General features: G+C 49.0%; 1 protein-coding gene and 1 long non-coding RNA gene across 3 annotated transcripts in view; both read left to right on the forward strand.

The window, feature by feature from the left end:
• Window positions 1–1,901: 1,901 nt before the first annotated feature.
• Window positions 1,902–7,708, forward strand: LOC142414742 (uncharacterized). Its single transcript, XR_012777202.1, has 4 exons — window positions 1,902–2,018; window positions 2,471–2,629; window positions 7,043–7,137; window positions 7,221–7,708. It is a non-coding gene; the product is annotated as an uncharacterized LOC142414742 (long non-coding RNA).
• A 6,587-nt stretch (window positions 7,709–14,295) lies between these two features.
• BMPR2 (bone morphogenetic protein receptor type 2) overlaps window positions 14,296–17,717 on the forward strand; it is a 111,360-nt gene continuing 107,938 nt past the window's right edge. For both annotated transcript variants that reach the window (XM_075512431.1, XM_075512432.1), the window contains exon 1: window positions 14,296–15,544. In XM_075512431.1, coding sequence (XP_075368546.1) covers window positions 15,469–15,544 — 76 coding nt within the window. In that variant the 5' untranslated portion in view covers window positions 14,296–15,468. The remainder of the gene's footprint in view (window positions 15,545–17,717) is intronic.

Genomic DNA, 17,717 nt, shown 5'->3' on the forward strand with positions numbered 1-17,717 from the left:
GGTATTTTTGGCTGTGTAGTTTACACAGAGAAGGCAGCTTTGCTTGTCTTTCAAAGGCTACAGGTAGGAAGTGACGATATGCCTTATGCAAAAGAGGATTTTTCCCCATGAATGTGCTTATGAAAGCAATAGAGAAGGAATCCAGTATTCCTGCTGGGAGTAATGCCCTTACTGGGAGCCATGCTGCCCTGACGTGAGAGGGGGACCACGGTGAGGCAAACCCCAGTGTGCGCGCAGGACCTGCACCACTGCCCTAAGAAAGGACCCACGGAAGAAGGTGCCAGAGACCCTTGCCCACCCCAGGCCGTTCCCACGTGGAGGGGACGTGCCTCCCACACGCCCGCGGGCTGAAAGAGGCCGTCTGGCTCTGCACCTACCCAACACGCAGACTGCACATTTTGGTCTTTCCCATTTACGTGGGGATTAGTCACGTCAGGGCTCGGATGTTGTAACTTTGATGGCATAATCCTGCCGTGTCTTTGGTAACTCAGAGTCTTCCCAGACAAGACAGGAAAGAGTTTAATGTCTGATGTGAAAAGCAGAAACATCTATAAAGACGAGTATTAAAGTCCTTCAGGATGAATTCATGTGTCATAAAGAAGCAAGAATAGAAGTGGTGCAGAGGTGATTTTCTTTTTTGATCTGTCATTGCAGACCACTTCTGACTACGAATTTCTTGATAAATATTTAATATTCATCACGCAATTCCATTTTGACATGAAATCCCCAGGGACACGTAGCCCTAATACAGCAAAAACCCCACATGTCTAAAAGAAAGATAAACTACTCCTGGTCCTGTTCAATGTACTTATTTTAATCCTTCCAGACTTCCGTAATCTCTTTGCACTAGTTGAGATGCTGCAGAGACCCCGGGTTTGCTTTGGCTGGTGATCCAGCAGAGGCGGGATGTCATGCTGGCAGCGACCTACTGAAGTCCCAGGGGACGTGCCGCTGGAGGGAGCCTGCGGGGACCGTGGCCCTTGTGATTTGTGACAAACATCCCATGAAATGAGCTGCCAGCACTGGGGACATCCCAACCCCTGCCCATAGTCGTCTTAAGACGAAAAGCAAGTAAGTGGTGAGGAGCGGGTGCCTGGCTGTAAGCAGACTGCAAGGGTTCACGCAGACCCGTGGCTCAGACTCATCCCTGTCAATCAAGGCGTAATTCTTGTCCTGGGGCGGCTCGGCTTGGCCTCTTTTGATTCAGTCACCAAAATCACAGCTGAACCAGCACATCACCTTTCTCACCCTGCACAGCCTACCCAAAATACAGTGTGCTTACCGTGGTGTGTTTTGTTTGCATCACATCCCGCTTTCAGTAAGTGTCTGTTAAAGCATATCAAACACGGTTTTGGGGGGGTTTCCCTTCAGCCTTCACAGCATCCTTCATTTCTCATCGTCTGCAGTCACTCTGCTGCTGTTGCGCTATGGGGAAGAAAGTGTTGTGCCTAAATATTTGCAAAACTCTCTGTGCCGTAACAAACCCTCTTGAGCTTTGACAGAGGCTGGGCTGCTGAGCCGAGAGGGGGAAAACCTGAGAGGCAAAGGTCTGTGCGAGCGCCAAGCCAGCCTAGGGACTGTTGAAGGTGCTGCTGGGCAGGGGGGGAGGAGGGCGAGAGTCCTGCCGGGCTGAGAGATGCTTTTGAATGCTGCAGTTTCATCTGATATGATTTCATAAAGCTAACATTTAAGGGTCAGATGATGCGATACGCTACCTTCAGACGTTGCATACACAAGCCCAGCCCACTGTTGAGACAAAAGTGGCTTTAAGCCCTGTCTATCCATCTATCTGATCCATCTGTTTGCCTTTTGCCAGCTGGCATGAAAGGTTCTTTTATCTGAAACTATTTCCAGCTATTTCTTCTTTCAGAAACTCTGAAGTGTTTACATGACTTGAAAGACTATTTCCAGCATTTTTGGCTGGGGAGCATTCTAGCTTCAGGTTTTACGACAGGTATTTGAGCACGTTCCCTTGCTTTTGGAAGGGCTATTACAGCACGTCATCTTTCATAGGAAGGGTATGTTTCCTGCTCAAAATATTCATCATTTTCTCATGTCACTTTCGATACCTCTTTAGAAATTGCAGGTTGGCAGCGTCTTACTTACGGCAAGCCAAGCCCAAAGCACAAGCAGGGAAGGTTCATGTGCTCAATAGGTCTCGGACCGGAATGGGGAAAGGTGCCGGGAAGTGAGCAGCGTCTCGGTGCAGCTGCGGGGCGGTTGCTCTGCCGGCAGCGGCCGCATCTCGCTGGGGCCTGGGATCTGCAGATGCTCCACTTGAAACTGCACAGAGGCTTCCAGGTGCGAAGCCTAGAGCTGCTGCTGGGCTCAGTAACGCCCGGGGAATGGGATGAATCTCCCGCTGTGAGAGAGAGGATCCTTATGCTGTTCTTGTGTGCCTGCCACTAGGAGACTGGTTGTTTTTAGTCCAGATCAATTATTCTGAAAAGATGTTTTTGTTTCTGTTCAGCCCAGACATTCCAAAGAACACTGCAGCTCTGCAAAAAAAAGGCAGGGGGTTGGCAGTGATGATTACTACATTTCTTTATGGCACTACCCAACTACTGTGCCTTCAGTTTTTCAGGAGTAGCTTTCATATGTCTCAGTGGAAGGAACTGCGATACGGATTGTATGTTACTTGTTTCAGGGAGCTTTGACTAATGTGTGCTTCCCTTCATGCCTAACAGCCCGATGTTCCCAGTTCCCTGAATAGCAGCCACATAAGGGAGCAAATCCTGAAAATTGTTCTGTGCCTCACGGTTAGGCTGTACAGACGGACAGCGGCATAAAGCGGAGAACTTCAGCTACCTCCTGGAGAAGCGTCTGATGCGAAGTCGAGGCTGTTGCCGGCTCTGTAGTAATCAGCTAGCTTAAAAAGAAGATCTGGTTTGTTTTTGTTTTTTTTTTTTTCCTTCTTTTTTTAAGATGTAGCAATTTGTGGCCAAATCACAGGGTCTCGAGGGAGCATGCTGGCTGAAAAAACGATTTCAGAATTTGGCCTAACATAACTTTAAGATAAAAGCTTTTACGTAATCGCTAATTCACAGTCGCAGTTACTTTGGCTTCTCTCATTATCATTCTTAAGTTATTTTTTTCATGCTGGGAGTTGGATTTTCCTGGCACTGCATCTGTTTTCAGCAATGTATACACCACAACTGCTGACAACTAGGAGTCGGATCCCGTGTTCCTCGACCCTGGCTGTAGCTTGTTTTTTCTGGCACCGCTTTAAAGCCTCCCATCTGCACTTGTCTCCTGATGACCAGCGGCGGTCCTTCAGCTGCGTGAGAAACGCCCGATGTTATCCTGTTGTTCTCGCACTCCTCCGGATCCATTTCTCGGGCTGGGCTGTGAGCACGGTCCTGCGCCGGCTGCGCGGCCCTCGCCTGTTCCTAGATAGAGCCTTATCGGGGCCGGCCGTGGCGGCACTCCAGTCCCCTTCCAGCCCTCCCCTGTGGTTACTGGAAAGCCCGTTAGCTTTGTGCATTTTAGCGTGGCAGAAACGGTGCTCTGCTGCTTCTCTGGCTTTTCAATCCTCTTTGCTTTTCCGTCAAATACTCCCCTCTCCCCCGCCCTCTGTTCCGGCTAGGATCCGTAGCAGGTCACCTCCGTACCCTTCAGCTGCTGAGAGCCGGAGGGAGAGCTTTGTGTCTGTCTCTGCCTGCCTCTCACCTCCGCTGACCGGGCTATTCTTTCCCAAGCCTGGTGCTGGGACGTGCGTATCTCCAAGGTCGCCCCATATCCAGCTTACTCACGAGATGCTGCTGTTCCTTTTAGCGGCGTTGTGAATGAGTACAGCTGTCTGATGCTCGGATTCCTCCCGACTTGGCTTACCAAGAGCATGACTTTTTAAGGGATGCGTGCTGTTGGGTAACAAGCAGGTGTCCTTGCTCAGCTGGGAGGCTGGCTATTTCTCTGAGCTTACTCTATAGTTTAATGTGCGCGCGGTGTGCTTGGCAGATTAACAGTATGTTCATTCCTCTCCCACTGCTTGTCTGGGTTGGTTTGTTTTTGTTATTCCCGTTATATTCAGTTTCGTTTGTTATTTTGGTTTTGTTTTGCAGGCCTCTTCCTTTCCTTACTTTTGTTCAGCTTAAAGGAATCCTTTTTTGAGCTTTCTTGGTATTTGGGGAGAAAACTACTATTACTGTTGAGTGTTTTGTGCCTCTTTATCGTGCCTCCCCAGACAGGGCGTGCAGGAGCTTGCGCGTGCACGTTCCTTCCCTGTCCTCATTCAGGTGTCAACTTCCTTTCATCTTCCTACATCTCCCAGCACGTGTTGAAGCTTTTCCTGGTGCTCGGGTTTCCATTACCTCCCTACCACAGCTGACATGATGTAGCAGTCTTCGGCCATCCCACTTTCTGCTGTCCCCCACCAGCACAGCAAATTACCCCAGGCTGGGAAATTACTGGGAGTTACTCCCTGCTGGAGCCCTGCTCCCACCGGCAGCCGCGCTGGCGGCTGGGCACGTACTCCTCCCTCGGTCAGGAGAGCAGGAGCGTCCCAGCCTGGCTACGTTTTGTGGAAAGCCATTTTTCAGCTGATTTCCTTTCCTGCCTGCCGGTGCCCCGCTGGTTTCCATGGTATTCGTGGTTGTGTAGGGGTGGCAATTTCAGCATCCTGGCAGCCTTCCAGGCTGCCTCTCTATAAAACCCTGTACAGTTTCAAGCGGATATATATTTTTCTTATTTTTCCTTCATCCCACAGAGCTGCTGTGTGCTTTTAAGCAGTTAATCTATTCCATCCTTCACTTATCTCACAGGCACAGTGTGAGGTTGTGCCCGTTCTTGCTGGCAAGTTGCTTTGAGATCCTCTGATGAACGGTTTGCCGTAAATGCAAAGAATTACCGTAGCCATGCAATCGCTCTGATTTCCAGGGGACGGTACAGAGCATCCTACTGAAACAATAACAGAAAGTCCCAAAGACAAGCTGATTCTTGGAGCTGAACTCGCATGGGATGGCATCCCCGTTCACTTCCATCCTATCGTGTAAGGGCTCCTTCCATGTTTTCATCCACCCTCTGAGAGCTGCTGTGCCCTGGCAGGAGGTCGGTGGCCGCTGCAGCTCCGTTGGTGGATGTGTGCTCCCAGCCCAGCTACGCATCTGTAATGGCAGTGCAGAAAAACATCAGAAAAACCTTTCTTGCTACGGACGAGGCCCAATTCCTGTCAATCCTCTGTTTTGTTTTGTTTAAAAAACAAAACCAAAACAAACCAGGGCTTTGCTTTAAGCAACAGTTGGAGTGAGCAGAGCACACATCTGGTCTGAGCTTCACGCAGGCTTTCATAATAGTCTCTAGCCATAATAGTCTCATTTTCTGGAAGCGAGTCATTGCCGCTCTTTGGGCTGAATGAACTCTGATCAGGCTTGGACCTCTACATGTCACGGTGAAAAAACACCTCGTGTCTGAGCTGCGGGAGGCTGGAGGAGTTGAAGAGAGGGGGTGCTATGTTTGGATACGCACAGAGCGGCCTCTGTTTCATTTAATTTGGGAAGCGTGATTAAATGGTGACCTTCTCAGCTAAAGACGGCATGTCTGTGATCTGTGGCTTCGGCTGTTTTGGGCTCCGTTTCATCCGAGGGTAGGATACGTTTGGCAACGCAGGCTAATAGCAGACTGAAGGCCCCCGTTGTGGAGATGGGTTTAATGGCCCCGAGCTGAAGGAAGATGCTCTTTGGTGTGCTAAAGGGAAAGGGGCTGCAAACTGCAACATGTATTAACTATTTGTATCTGTAGAAACCACAGGAGGAGATAATACAGTAGTTACAGCTGCCCCTGCAATTATTTGTGCACGTTTGGCTCTCAACCTTTCTGCCCAGCTGGCTGGAGGTCACTGCAAGCGCCGATAAGTATTTGCCAAACGCCAAGAAGAAGACAGGACAAGGTCAGAAGCTCTTCTGGTAGCAAGGCTAGCAGTTTAGCAAACACTGCTATCTCCCGAATTGGGGTGAGAGATTTCATCAACAAAACACGCAGGGGAGGTCTGAACGCTAGCGGAGGGCAGGAGAAAATCTGCTTTACGGCTTTTGGCTAAGCTGAGCAAAACATGGGCCTTGCCGCTTCCTTCTGAGCAGACGATTATCTGCTGGCCTGCCCCAGGGACCTGCTCCTCCGGGCGGGCGCAGAGAAACTTTTGAGCCTTTTCCAGTTGCATCTGAGCGCAGCACTGTCGGCGCAGCCGGCCGCGGGAGCCTTCTGTCCCCCACAGAATGTCGCTGTCACCCCCCTGTCCCGTCCCTGTGTCTGTAGCTGTTGGGGCTGGGCCAAAGCAGCAGGGCGGCTGTGGGATGGAGAGAAGCGAAGCCCAGCTCTGGCTCTGCAACAGTTGCAGGTGCCTGCACTTGGTTATCCAAATTCGGGGACATTTGAAGTGGGGCTTCGTGATCGGCAGCCCTTTGCTCAGCTCTGCCCGTGTCCCGCCCGGCAGCTCCGGCCTAGCACGGCTCCGTTCAGGGGTGCGGCCAAATGGCTGGCAGGGCTTGCAGGTGCTCGTGTCTTCTGCGTGCCGGGGTGGCCGAGGGGAGCACGTCCCCTGCGTGCCCCCACCTCGTCCGGGGACCACGCGCATGGATGCGGCCCTGGGTGGGAAGCTGAGGGAGAGCCGAGGGCGAGTCTGGAAATGGCCTCTGGAGGCCTGGTTCTCATTTGTGAGTCAAAGTTTTTTAGACCTTTGCAACTTTGAATGCTAGAAGACAGCGTGGGGTGAAGGGAGCGACTGTGCCCTCAGCGCTGGCTGCATGCCCGAGCAACTCTGGGCTGGAGTCGGTGGTCTGGCCTCTATCCCTTCAACAAGGGGATTCCTGATGGAAGTTTTGGGGAAGCAGTTAGTTGGGTTTATTTTTTCAAATTGATCCATGAAAGGCAAGCAGGCCGTACAGAGATACTGACTCATTTCTGGATCTGAAGGAACATTCCTCACAGATAAAAATAAGTTTCAAAATTGTCAGGCAACAGATGTCATGTTACAGGCAGAAGCATAAGGGATAGAAATCTCCTCTTTGGTGTAGTAAAAGGTAATAACTTGACTTTTATCTTTCTCCAGGTGACGTTCCTGGAGCTGGCTGCACGCAGGAGAGGGACGCTGAGCAGGCACACCCAGAGCAGCAGCCTCCCCTGGAAGCCACGGCTCTGAGAGAGGTCAGCCCCCTGCCATCGTGCTTGCGGTGGCAAGAAGCCCTGAGTTTCAAAATGCTTCAGTTCTAACTCTCTGTTTCCACTAGTTTTTGCCTTTGCAAGAGAAGACAAAACCTGAAGAAGCTCCGCTGTTGGGTTCATATTTGATGTATCCTTTCTCATTGCAAAGGGGAACTGCTGTAAGAAGCCTGAGCAAAAGCTGTGCCCTCGACACTGCTGCTGACTCCTTGAAAAGGAAATAGGAAGAGACCAAGGAGCCAGGTAACAGCAGAGGCCGAGGGCTGCACTGCAGCTGCTGAAAGACACGGGGAGAAGGGGACGTGTACCCCACCCCATTACACCAAATGACTGCCCAAACCAGCAGCCTCAGGAGAGAACCACAGCTGCAAAGGAGCTGCCCAAGAAAGGATGAAAAAAGGTAGGGGACAAATGCAACGCTGGCTGTGCCGCCGTCTCCACCAGCCATCCGGGCTTGGCAGACACTAAGGAATATATTGGAGCCATTCAAGGGGTATGATGTGTCCTCCGGGGAGCAGAGTAACACCAAGGCTTCGCACCTCCAATGCCTGGTATCATCCAGGGGCAAATGGTGCCACCACTGCCACCGCTCAGGACGTTTGGGGAGTGGTTACGTGCACGGCTAGTTTGCCATTAAAATATGTCATTTAAAATAACAAGTAACAACTGTGTTTTGTAGATACCGCTTCTCTCATTTAGATGAACGTCTGACGCTTGTCAAGCTGGCATGGAGTTCAAGGCTGGCCAGCAATGAGCACGCACACAGGCTGCTTTCTCCAGACATCTGCCGTGGCAAATTGAGTGCAGGTCCACCAAGGCTTTATCAGAGGGTTTCATTTTGTTCTCAAGGGCATTTTTATTAGCTTTCTGCTAGAAGTATTGTGCTGATTAGAGAAGCATTTTAGGTCTAATCATCTGCGAGAAATTAAAGAACGAAAAGGTGGCTTTTGCAAACCGACCTGGCTTGCACTGCCAAATAGCTTGTGTAGGGAGTGATTAAAAAAACCCAAACAACAACAGTAAAAAAAAAAACCCACCCCAAAACCAGAAGGAAAAAGGAAGGTAACAGTAGGAGGAGAGTGTGTTGGAGATGCCACGAGTGCTGTTCCCAGCCGCCTGTCGTGAGTGTGAGAAGGCTCAGGCAGCTCTCAGGAACGAAACCCTGCAGGTCTGTGGCGATGACATACCCCTCTGCTACGGACTAGAAGATGATTCCGAGACAACTCATTACATCTCTATTTCTGACTAAGTCCATTGTTGGATGTAATGAATAAGTGATGTTTTGAACTGATAAACACCCTGCAGCAAATTTCCCATTTTATGTGGTGATGAACAAGCCAAGAGATTCAGGCAAGCTGTAAAGGGCCTTTAACATATGATTTCAGGCTTAGTTCAAAGTGGGAGGCGCTTCTCAGAACTAGCTTGAAAGTTTCTCTCACCTCCACCCCCAAAATGGAGATAAAGTTTCCACAGACTAAGCAGTGTTATCTCTAAAACAAGACAGCAACTGCTATGAACATTGTTGGTAGTTCATTATCACAGGGAAATATCATGTATTATGAAATGTAAAAATGTCTATTAACTATTTCACTGCTAATCCTTTTAGATACAAAATATTCCCTTTGTGTGTTTATCCCACAATGTGCACCTTCCTCTTCCCTCTCCTGGAGTACCGAAGGCTTATCTGTCCCACACCCACCTCCTTCCTTTTCCAGGTTTGACCCTCACATCTTTGATCATGCAATTATGGGTTCCCCATAGGAAACCACTCGCTATACCAAAACCGGGGAATGTGAGAACAACATAAAAGAAGTTTAATATCAAAATAAATCTTTCCAGGGACTGCCACAAAAGTAGTACAATTAATTTTTGCATTAAATTAATTAAAAGTCTCCCGTCAAAAGGTAAACAAAGCTGCCACAAGATTTCTCTTCCAATATAGGATGATGATGTCAAAGACTGTCGTGACTTCGTTGCAGCGTATGGTTCATCTTGCAGTAGATTACACAGCAACGTGGTACAGTTAGAAAAACCCAGGTCTGAAAACACTTACTAGTTCATACTCGCAAATGTTTATTCTTTTTCAAAGGCTCGAAAGTTGGTGCTCTTTTCTGTGCTTCCGAGACAAAGAAAAATGAAGTCATAACAGCCTTCAGACGGACTTTTATGAGTCCAAAGGCCAAAAGTAATGTCTGGCACAGATTATTTAACTGGACTAAAGGGGAAACAAATTCCCTCTGAGGCAGGGATTTTGATCTACCGTTTCCTTGAGGCTGTTGGTAGAACTGTGAGCGTGAGAGCCTGCTCTGGTATGTGATGCCACAGGAGCTTTTTCCAGCCTCGCATCTTGGCAGGGCAGACCGATCGTCGTGGATAGTGCTTTTCCTGCCTGTCAGAGAGAACAGAAAGGAACCGACTTTCCTCCACAAAGGACTTTTCCAGGGCTTCAGTCACAGCTTGATGTCTCTCTGTCCCTCTTTTGTGGAATCTGTTTTCCCAAGATGAAGCCGAGCCCTGGAAAAGGAGCAGAAACTGACAATAATTCAGACAAGGCGAAAGTGATGCTGGTGGGTTGCGGGAAGGCTCTGAAGGGCAGGGTGCCTTTCCCTATTCCCAAGGAAACACGTCCATGCTGAAGAAAGGTACTTCTGCTTGCTTATAAAGTGGCTTATAAAGTCCCTGGAGGAGTCACCATTTTTCGTTCTGCATATCATGTGCCCGCTTCCTTGTAACTATGGTCTTCCCACAGCCACCCTCACTATCCTGACCTCTTAACTCCAAGGGGACTTACGGGCGCGCGTTAATGCCTCTGTGCGACACCCTGGATTTGACACTGATGGGAAAATCTATATAAAAGAAGTAACTGAATACTTCCGAGGGTAACGACGCCTGCGTGTGATTACTTGTTTGGCTGCATTGGCTGAAGCGTTAGCTGCTAACTCAGCAGACTGTAAGTAGACAGTATTGTCTTTTCAGTTCGTTCTGGCTGCAATTCAGGATGTTAATAATAATCTAGAGGGCTATATAAGGCTTGGATCCTAGCTATCAGAAACCACCTCTCTCTCCATGTAGTGTTACAGGAGGCGAGATTGGGGAGATGATCTTGCTGACAGGTCCCTAATTTAGCAATGAGTGGCAGTCATTCGTGGTGGAGACCTGTACCAAATCCGTTATTTATTAAGCTATTTATTACTTAGGATCTAGAATGGGGGTGTTTATTTGTAGGAAAGTCTGTGAACATCTTGATTGCTGTTTTTTTAACATACGTTTATGCATCAGAGTCAATGCTATGGGGATGCTTTGTTTTTAAATTAGGAACAAAATATCCCCTAAAAGCTAAACATCAGGTCATGTTATTATCCTCTTTCCGCAACACTTACGACAGCACTGAGAGAACACTCTGGCCAAGCCGATGGGCAGCCAAATATAATTTATGGCTTGTTTTAAACTGATTTGTTGACTTCGTGAAAGGCCCTGTCAAAAAGAACAGTCCCCCGAGTCCTAACAATGATAACAGTTACATTGCATCAGCGCTGAAAAACTCTTGGATAACAGTGAACCTATCCTGAGAAATCTTTTTAAAGTGCCTGAAAACTGCACTTTCTAAAAAGAAATAGGGCTCAAGCTATTGTTTGGTAGTTCATTTTCATTTTCTTCATGCTTTGTTCGTTTTATTTTCCACTGATTTTTCGTGCTTCCAAGAGAGTATTCCCTAGTTTTCCATGTTCCAGGTAATTAAAAATAAACAGGTGTTGTTTAAAGGAGATGCTGCTAACAAGGACATGTTTAATTTCACTTATGTACAGTGTTGAATTTGCAAGCGATATCAACATGTTTGTGTCTGCATTGGTATTGACTGACAGCGGGAAACATCAGAGATGCGGATCAGCCTTATTTCTCATCTCAGTGCCTCACTGAAGCATGGGGGCAGCCCCAGCGTGCTGCATACAGCTGTGTAGTTCAAAGCTCCCTTGCCCAAGGGCAAGACGCATGTGCCCTGCCGTGGACTTGGTGCACATCAGACTGACATCTCAGGGAGCTTGCAGCCACCATACCCCGGTTCCTCTGCTGCTGTCCTCCTTGCCCCCTGCCCCATCGCTGCCCTCCAGGCGCAGCCTTGCCCCTGCCTGACTGCGAGAACAGCGAACACGGTTGCAAAAGAGCATCTACTTCGTAAGGTCTTTTCTCCTCATTCTAGTTTTTAACAGTCTTGTCTCTGTTAAGTTCAATGTTGTTGTTTCATTGGGTGAAGTTCTTCCTGGTGGAAATACAGTGCTTCGGTCAGAATATTTTCTTTTAAATCTTGGTAAGTTTTACAGGTTTTCTTTTGTCTCCCCCTTACCCTTACCTGAAACCTCACCACAGATTTACTGTGCTGCAGCTCTGCAAGTTTTCAGTATCCTGAGTATTTTTCTGTGGGTCTTACTTGACATTGCTGAATATTAGGCTAGCAAAATCCTAACTTACAGATAAAACAATATCATAGAAAGAATTATAAATATGTTCTTGTCCAAGCGCATAACAATGAGTGAGTCCGAGTGTGACAGTTTAGATCTCTGGTTTCCTCCCACCATCGTGGGAAAAGGAAGCTGCTTCTGTGCTTAGACAGCAGCGATTACTTCCTACATCTGTGTGGTGAAGCGGGGGTCAGACCCTCCTTGGCCCTGCCAGCTCCAGAGAAACAGGGGTGCAGCGGCTCCAGCTCTGCAGCCCGGCATCGGTGCACGGCCAGGGGCCCTTCGCAGTCGCACTGGGCTGGGAGGGACCTGGCCCTTGAGGAGAAGGTCTTTTGCAAAATTCAAAATAGGGTAGGGAAGGAGGAGAAAGTCTTGCAAACTGCTGGGATTGCAAGTCTGGGAGATTAGTCCAAGGACCTGATATAAGCTCAGGCGAAGCAAATCCACAGCCCCATGGCCTTCACAAGGGTGTTTTCTTGATCAGGATCTGGGTTTTTGTGAAACTGAAATGATTGTATTAAAAATGGCATGTCTTGTTCCTTCTTTCTAGGAAAACACAGAACAAAAATCCAATCCATTTTGTGGACAGAAAAAAAGAAAAGTAAGTATTTTAAGGCAGAATATCTTGTTTGTACAATTTCTTGTGCAGAAGAACTCCCAGTATTAATTAATGAGCCAAAACTAGAACCATTAAAACAAGCGAGACTTCTGTCATTTACTTCAGGCTGAGCAGGTTTTGATACACGTCATAAACAATTACAGTAATTTTCTTTTACCATCTAAACAGTGAAAGTGCTGTGCAACCCACACAGTTAGGTTCTTGTTTTCTGTGAACAAAGTAGATCTCGCTTCTTTTCTTGGTAGGTACAGCTGGGCAGAAGGTATGTTGCATAGTTCTGTGTCTTTGCTGAACCAGAAAAGAGCGCTGGATTTTGGGCCCACAAAAAATACTCAGTGTTGGGGTTTTTTTCCCCTCTCTTGGAAGTAAAACTGTTCTGTTTGTTGTTGGGTTTTTTTTGTTTTTTGTTCTTTTGCTTCTAAAGGTTATTTCTTGACAGTTCACATTCCACAAATAACAGGAAGGATACTGTGGTTAACATGTGGTTGCAGTTCTGGAAAGTGGCAATACAAATTACAATCCGGGATTCTATATTTTATTGTCTCTCACCAATATCCATGTTACATCTGCATAGATTGGAAGTAAAGATACTGTAACAAACTTTAAAAACATTTTTATAACTATCAGCCACATAAACTCAGCTTGACCCTACGAATGTCAAACTATGTCTCTGGCTGAAGCATCACAATGATAAAAATCCTATTAGAATTTGTTTAATAATTCTCTTGATGATGCAAGAATTGGATTACATCTATTTCTCCTGTTACAGCTTGTGAAGAGGAATGGAGTTATGCAGAAGCCTTTTATTATCATTAAAATTGTAACTCTGATTTGCCACTACACCATTTTATGTAGTAGCATTTAATAGTTTGAGGTGTGGAACTGGATTTTTGAATTTGTATTCCTTGTACCCCATTCCTGAAACTGGTGTAGGAACTTAGGCACAGGGAAGCATTTCCCATAATCGACCCTTTGGAGAAGCCTGGATACGAAGGTGCGTTCTGCGTGCAGGATGTTTTTAAGAACCTTTTTCTATGCTACACCCAGTAAAACTTGTTTGAAAGAGCCTTGCTAGGCCAGAACATCAAACGCTACATTCCAGTCACAGTTCTCCCGTCAGCTGCTGGCCTCAATTATCTCTTTGGTCCTGTGCAATATAGCAAAGGTTAAAGCATACAAACAGCTCAGTGGGTTGACTTTATCTTTGTTTTGAAATCGTAAAACCTCTTAAATTAAAGAGGCAGCTAATGGTTTTGCTTGGGAGAGTCAGGTGGCTGGAGCCCTGTGAGCTGGGTGGACTTGCCTGGGAAGCTCCTGCAAGGCAGGGGTGCTTCACTAAGGGAGAGAGGAGCAGGCAGTAGTGCCAGGGCTTGTACTGGAGCACAACAGGGGCGTGGAGTAGAGGACACGGCAGAAGCTGCGGGGTTTTTGGAAGGAAGGCCACGGAGTTCAAAGCTGATGCAATCTCAGAGCCTGCAAGCGGTTTTTTATTCTCAAGCGCGGTTTTGTGATTCTTGCGCTCACGCTTCCCTGCTGGTGGGCGCTCAGACGTTTTTCCCGCAGGCTGCCCGGGGGTGGCCCCCTGCCGCCCCCGGCTTTCCCGAGAAGGGTTGTCGGGAGCCTTCATCCGTGCCAGGCGGGGCGAGGCCCGGGCCTAGTTCACGCGGCCACCCCTTGCCTCCAGCGCTCCTACTCTTGCCGGTGCCCTTTGCCTTACCGGCGCACCCGGGGGCCCGGCCGAGACCGGGGGGGTGGGCGGGGACGGGGGGGGCCCGGCCGCCACCGGGAGGGAGCCCCGCCGGCCGCCGCCCCCGCCGGCCGCCCCCTCCGACAACATGGCGGGACACCGCCCCGCCTTCTGCCGAGCGGGCCCTTCTCTGCCTACCTGGAGGCCCACCTCTATGGTCAGGGGCGCGGTGGGGAGGGGGCGGGGCGGCGCCCGGCGGCGCGCGGCCCCGCCACTGACGGCGGGCGCGGGGCGTGGCCCGGCCGGCGGGGGGCGTGGCGCGGCGCGGCGGGCCGGGCGCCCAGGCTGGCGGTTGGAGCGACTCCCCTTTGTGTCTGGAGCCGGGAGAGCCGTTGGTGCCGTTGGGGCGGGCGGGCGGGAGGGGGCGCGAGCCGCGGCGGGGGACCTCCGGCCCTCGGCTCCCGCCCGCAGCCGGCGGCGGGCACGGGAAGGAGGCGGAGCGGCGCGGAGCTGCCCCTCGCCGGCGAGCCCGGCGCGGGGGGAAGGCGCTGGCAGCGCGGAGGGGCTGAGCCGTTCCCCGGGCGGGCTGCGCCTCGCTCGGCCCCCGGCGGCGAGCGGAGACCTGAGGGAGGAGGCCGGGCCGGGCCGGGGGCTTGCCCCGCGCTGTGGAAACTCAGGGAGGGAGGCGGAGGAGGGGGAGCGCCTACCCCCGGCGCGGGGAAGGGCCTCCGCCGCGCTCTCGCCCGCGGAGGGGAGCCGGGTGCCGTCGCAGCTGGAGCCGCCGAGGAGGGGCCTCGCCTCCCGCCGCCCCGCGCTCCGGGCCCCACCTTTGTCGGGGTGGCCGGGGGTGGCGTCGCTTCTGTGGTGGGGGGCGGGGGCCGGGGGTGCGCGGTGGAGCCCGCCCGGCGGGGGAGACAGATGGGCCGAGATGCAGCCGCAGCCCTCGCCGTGAGAGCAGAGGGGGTCGCGCCTCGCCGCGGAGGGACTGAGGGGATCGCCGCCGCCTTCCCGGGCGCGTGAGGCAGCGAGGAGGGGCAGCGAGAAGACAGAGACCTTTAACGGGATGGGACGCGGCTCTGCCGTGAGCCCTTAGAGCTTGTTATCCGTGCCCCGGTCAGCCTACGGAGGCTGCTCTGACTGACATTGCTGTAGACGCGGGCTCGCGTCTGGATATGTTTCCTTCTCCACCGGGCTGTTTCTTCGATATCGTGAAGCTGCGTAGGAAATAAGCTTGGTTCCCAGCTCAGTCGGGAGCGTGCCGCCGGTCCTCGGCGGGGGGAGATGCCTCGGGGCTGGGAGGCAGAAGCAGGCGCTTCCCCAGTGTCCGCGGAGCGGTGCCGGCTCCCGAGACATGAAGGCAGGCGGGTGTAATGGAGTAAGAGCGAAGACGGCTCCTCTCATCTGCCATTTGCCCTTCCAGACGGGATTGTAAACCGAGAGAGTTGAGGAAGGCTGTGCGAAAGAAGGAGGAAATTCCTCTCGTCGGGTTTCGGCCCCCCCCCCCCTTTTTTTTTTCTTTCCTCCTTCTGCCTCGATCCTTGGCTTCCCCAGGTATGACTGCCTCACTGCAGCACCTTGTGCTGGTGCTCTTGCTCTCCAGTGCCACCCTACTGCTCAGCACTGCGGCTGGTAAGTAGCCAGTGGGTGTAACGAACTAGCCATTTTGGCAGAGGGAAGGGGGGTGGGGTCCGCTGGTATTTGGGCACATCTGTGTCTCCTTAAAAAGTGGTGTGTATCTGTTTCAGCGGCGAAGCCCGATAAAGTTTTGAAATCCCGATAGGTTATGCGTCTCGGAGAATAAAATCTGCTTTATTGTGTAAATGAACTCGACCTGCATTAAAGATGTATGCTTTGCCTAGATCTGCTTCTCTTGTCTAATAACTTATTTCAGTTTTGGAAAAATACATAATCTTTTTGTTTTGCATACCTCGCCCTTTGTAAGGTAATGCAGGAATTTTTAATATATATTTTAATCGTCAGCAGAGCTGTGCCTGTTTTGCTGTGGGATCTTTGGGCACAGCCATTTTTAATTTTATCAGCATCGGTGTTTTTAGGGGCCTTAAACATGTGCTGCAGTTTTATGACAGACTTACTGTAATGTATATTTTTTTTTCTTGGAGGAGAGATCTGAAGCAAAAATTTAGCTATTTCTATTGTTACTTGTGATTATAGAACAGTAACACCAAACACTGTTGAGGAATGCTGAAAGATCTTGAAGAGCACTCTTTTTTTTTTTTTTTTTTTTTCTTTTTTAACAAGAAGTTGGAAGCGTATGTGCTAAGAGTATCCTTATTCATATTTTTGGACACTCTAGACCTATCTTTAATTTTGCTCGGAAGCTCAGTGTCAGATATGTAGGATGTTTGGCCGTGATATTGGAAGAGAGATGTGTATTGGTCTGGCATCCTTTGGTTTTCTGTCCTGGTGACAGATTAGTGTGTTGGAGCCTTCTGAGTGTTACCCAGCTTTGTTAGGCACTAATAGCAATTCTTCTTGCTGTATGCATTTTCCAGCAGTTTTGGAAGATTCGTAGGACTTTGTCTTTTTACTAATGGGGATCCAATTTACAGTGCTTGCTTTTTTTAGTGTTATTTTGTAATCTGATGTGTGTAATTCATAAATGAATCCTTGTAAGAAAATTGCTGTATCTTGCTGAGATGACCCAACAAGCTGATGGTAGTTTCCATATTACATTTCAGTGAGGTCTTAAACTTGAATTATTTGTCAAAGTTGAAGATACTTGATGTCATTATTAGGAAAATCCTGTAAATTAAACAATGTGTAGGCAGTTTCTTCATCGCTTTGGATAGTCCCTGATTTTCTCACTTCTGCTTTTTAAGAGGTCTCTTTCAGGAAGATATTCAAATGAAAAGATTGATGTTGTCTATATCATCCTGACCTTTGACTGCCATTATTTTAGATTGATGTCTGCAGCGTCTCTCTGTGGTAGTTTCTGAGGAGTGGTTTTTTTTTTTTCTTCTTTTTTTTTCTGGAAGAAGGGACTTCTGAAGGTCAAAAGTCTTGGTATTAAAGCACATATGAATCAAGAATGCCCAGCATCTCAATTTTTCTTTCAAATATAATTTTTAAAAAGTGTAGGCTTTTTTTCCCTTTTGTGAAAACTTAAGTGAGTTGGTAATTTCTCTCCCCTGATGAGGGAGAAGGGTTACTGAAGGAGCGAGCACAGATTTGAACCAGGCCAAGGGCTGGGCAGGTGCTGTACGAGCCCATTTGCACGGTTTTGCCAATTCACCTCAATCCAGCATTCCCAGTATTTCAGTTCTGGTTTTGCTTTGTTAAAAGGGTATTAACGATGCCAGCTTGTTTGGTTGTTCTGTGAATAGGAACCTATTTTCCCATCGTGATTTATTTCTTAATTGTGAAATTTTAACAATCCACGTTTTAAAAAACCTTGGTCATAATCCTCTGTAAAAGTAATTACATGGCTGATTTGAGCTTTAGTTAAAGTAACTAACGGTTGATTTTAAGTTTACACTGCATTTCAGAAAAAAAATGTCTATACATGGGGAAGCTACAACTAATGTGTAATTCTGCCCTTTTATGTTCATGAAAGAGCCAACACTCTTTCTTCTCTTCCCCTCCCCCAAAGTATGAACTGTATGCTCCCATCAGAGTGAAAATGCTGCCTTTGTAGCTTTGAAAACCCCTGTTAATTCTTACTTCTGATTAGTGAATGGATACTATATCTCAGCAGTGTATAGAATTGAGTGTTTATAAATGCAAAATCATGATATCAGAGGGAAGGTATTTTCATAACAGGTTTGTAAGTTTCTGTCTGGAG

Source organism: Mycteria americana, chromosome 9 (genome assembly GCF_035582795.1).
Source record: "Mycteria americana isolate JAX WOST 10 ecotype Jacksonville Zoo and Gardens chromosome 9, USCA_MyAme_1.0, whole genome shotgun sequence".
Lineage (NCBI taxonomy): Eukaryota > Metazoa > Chordata > Aves > Ciconiiformes > Ciconiidae > Mycteria > Mycteria americana.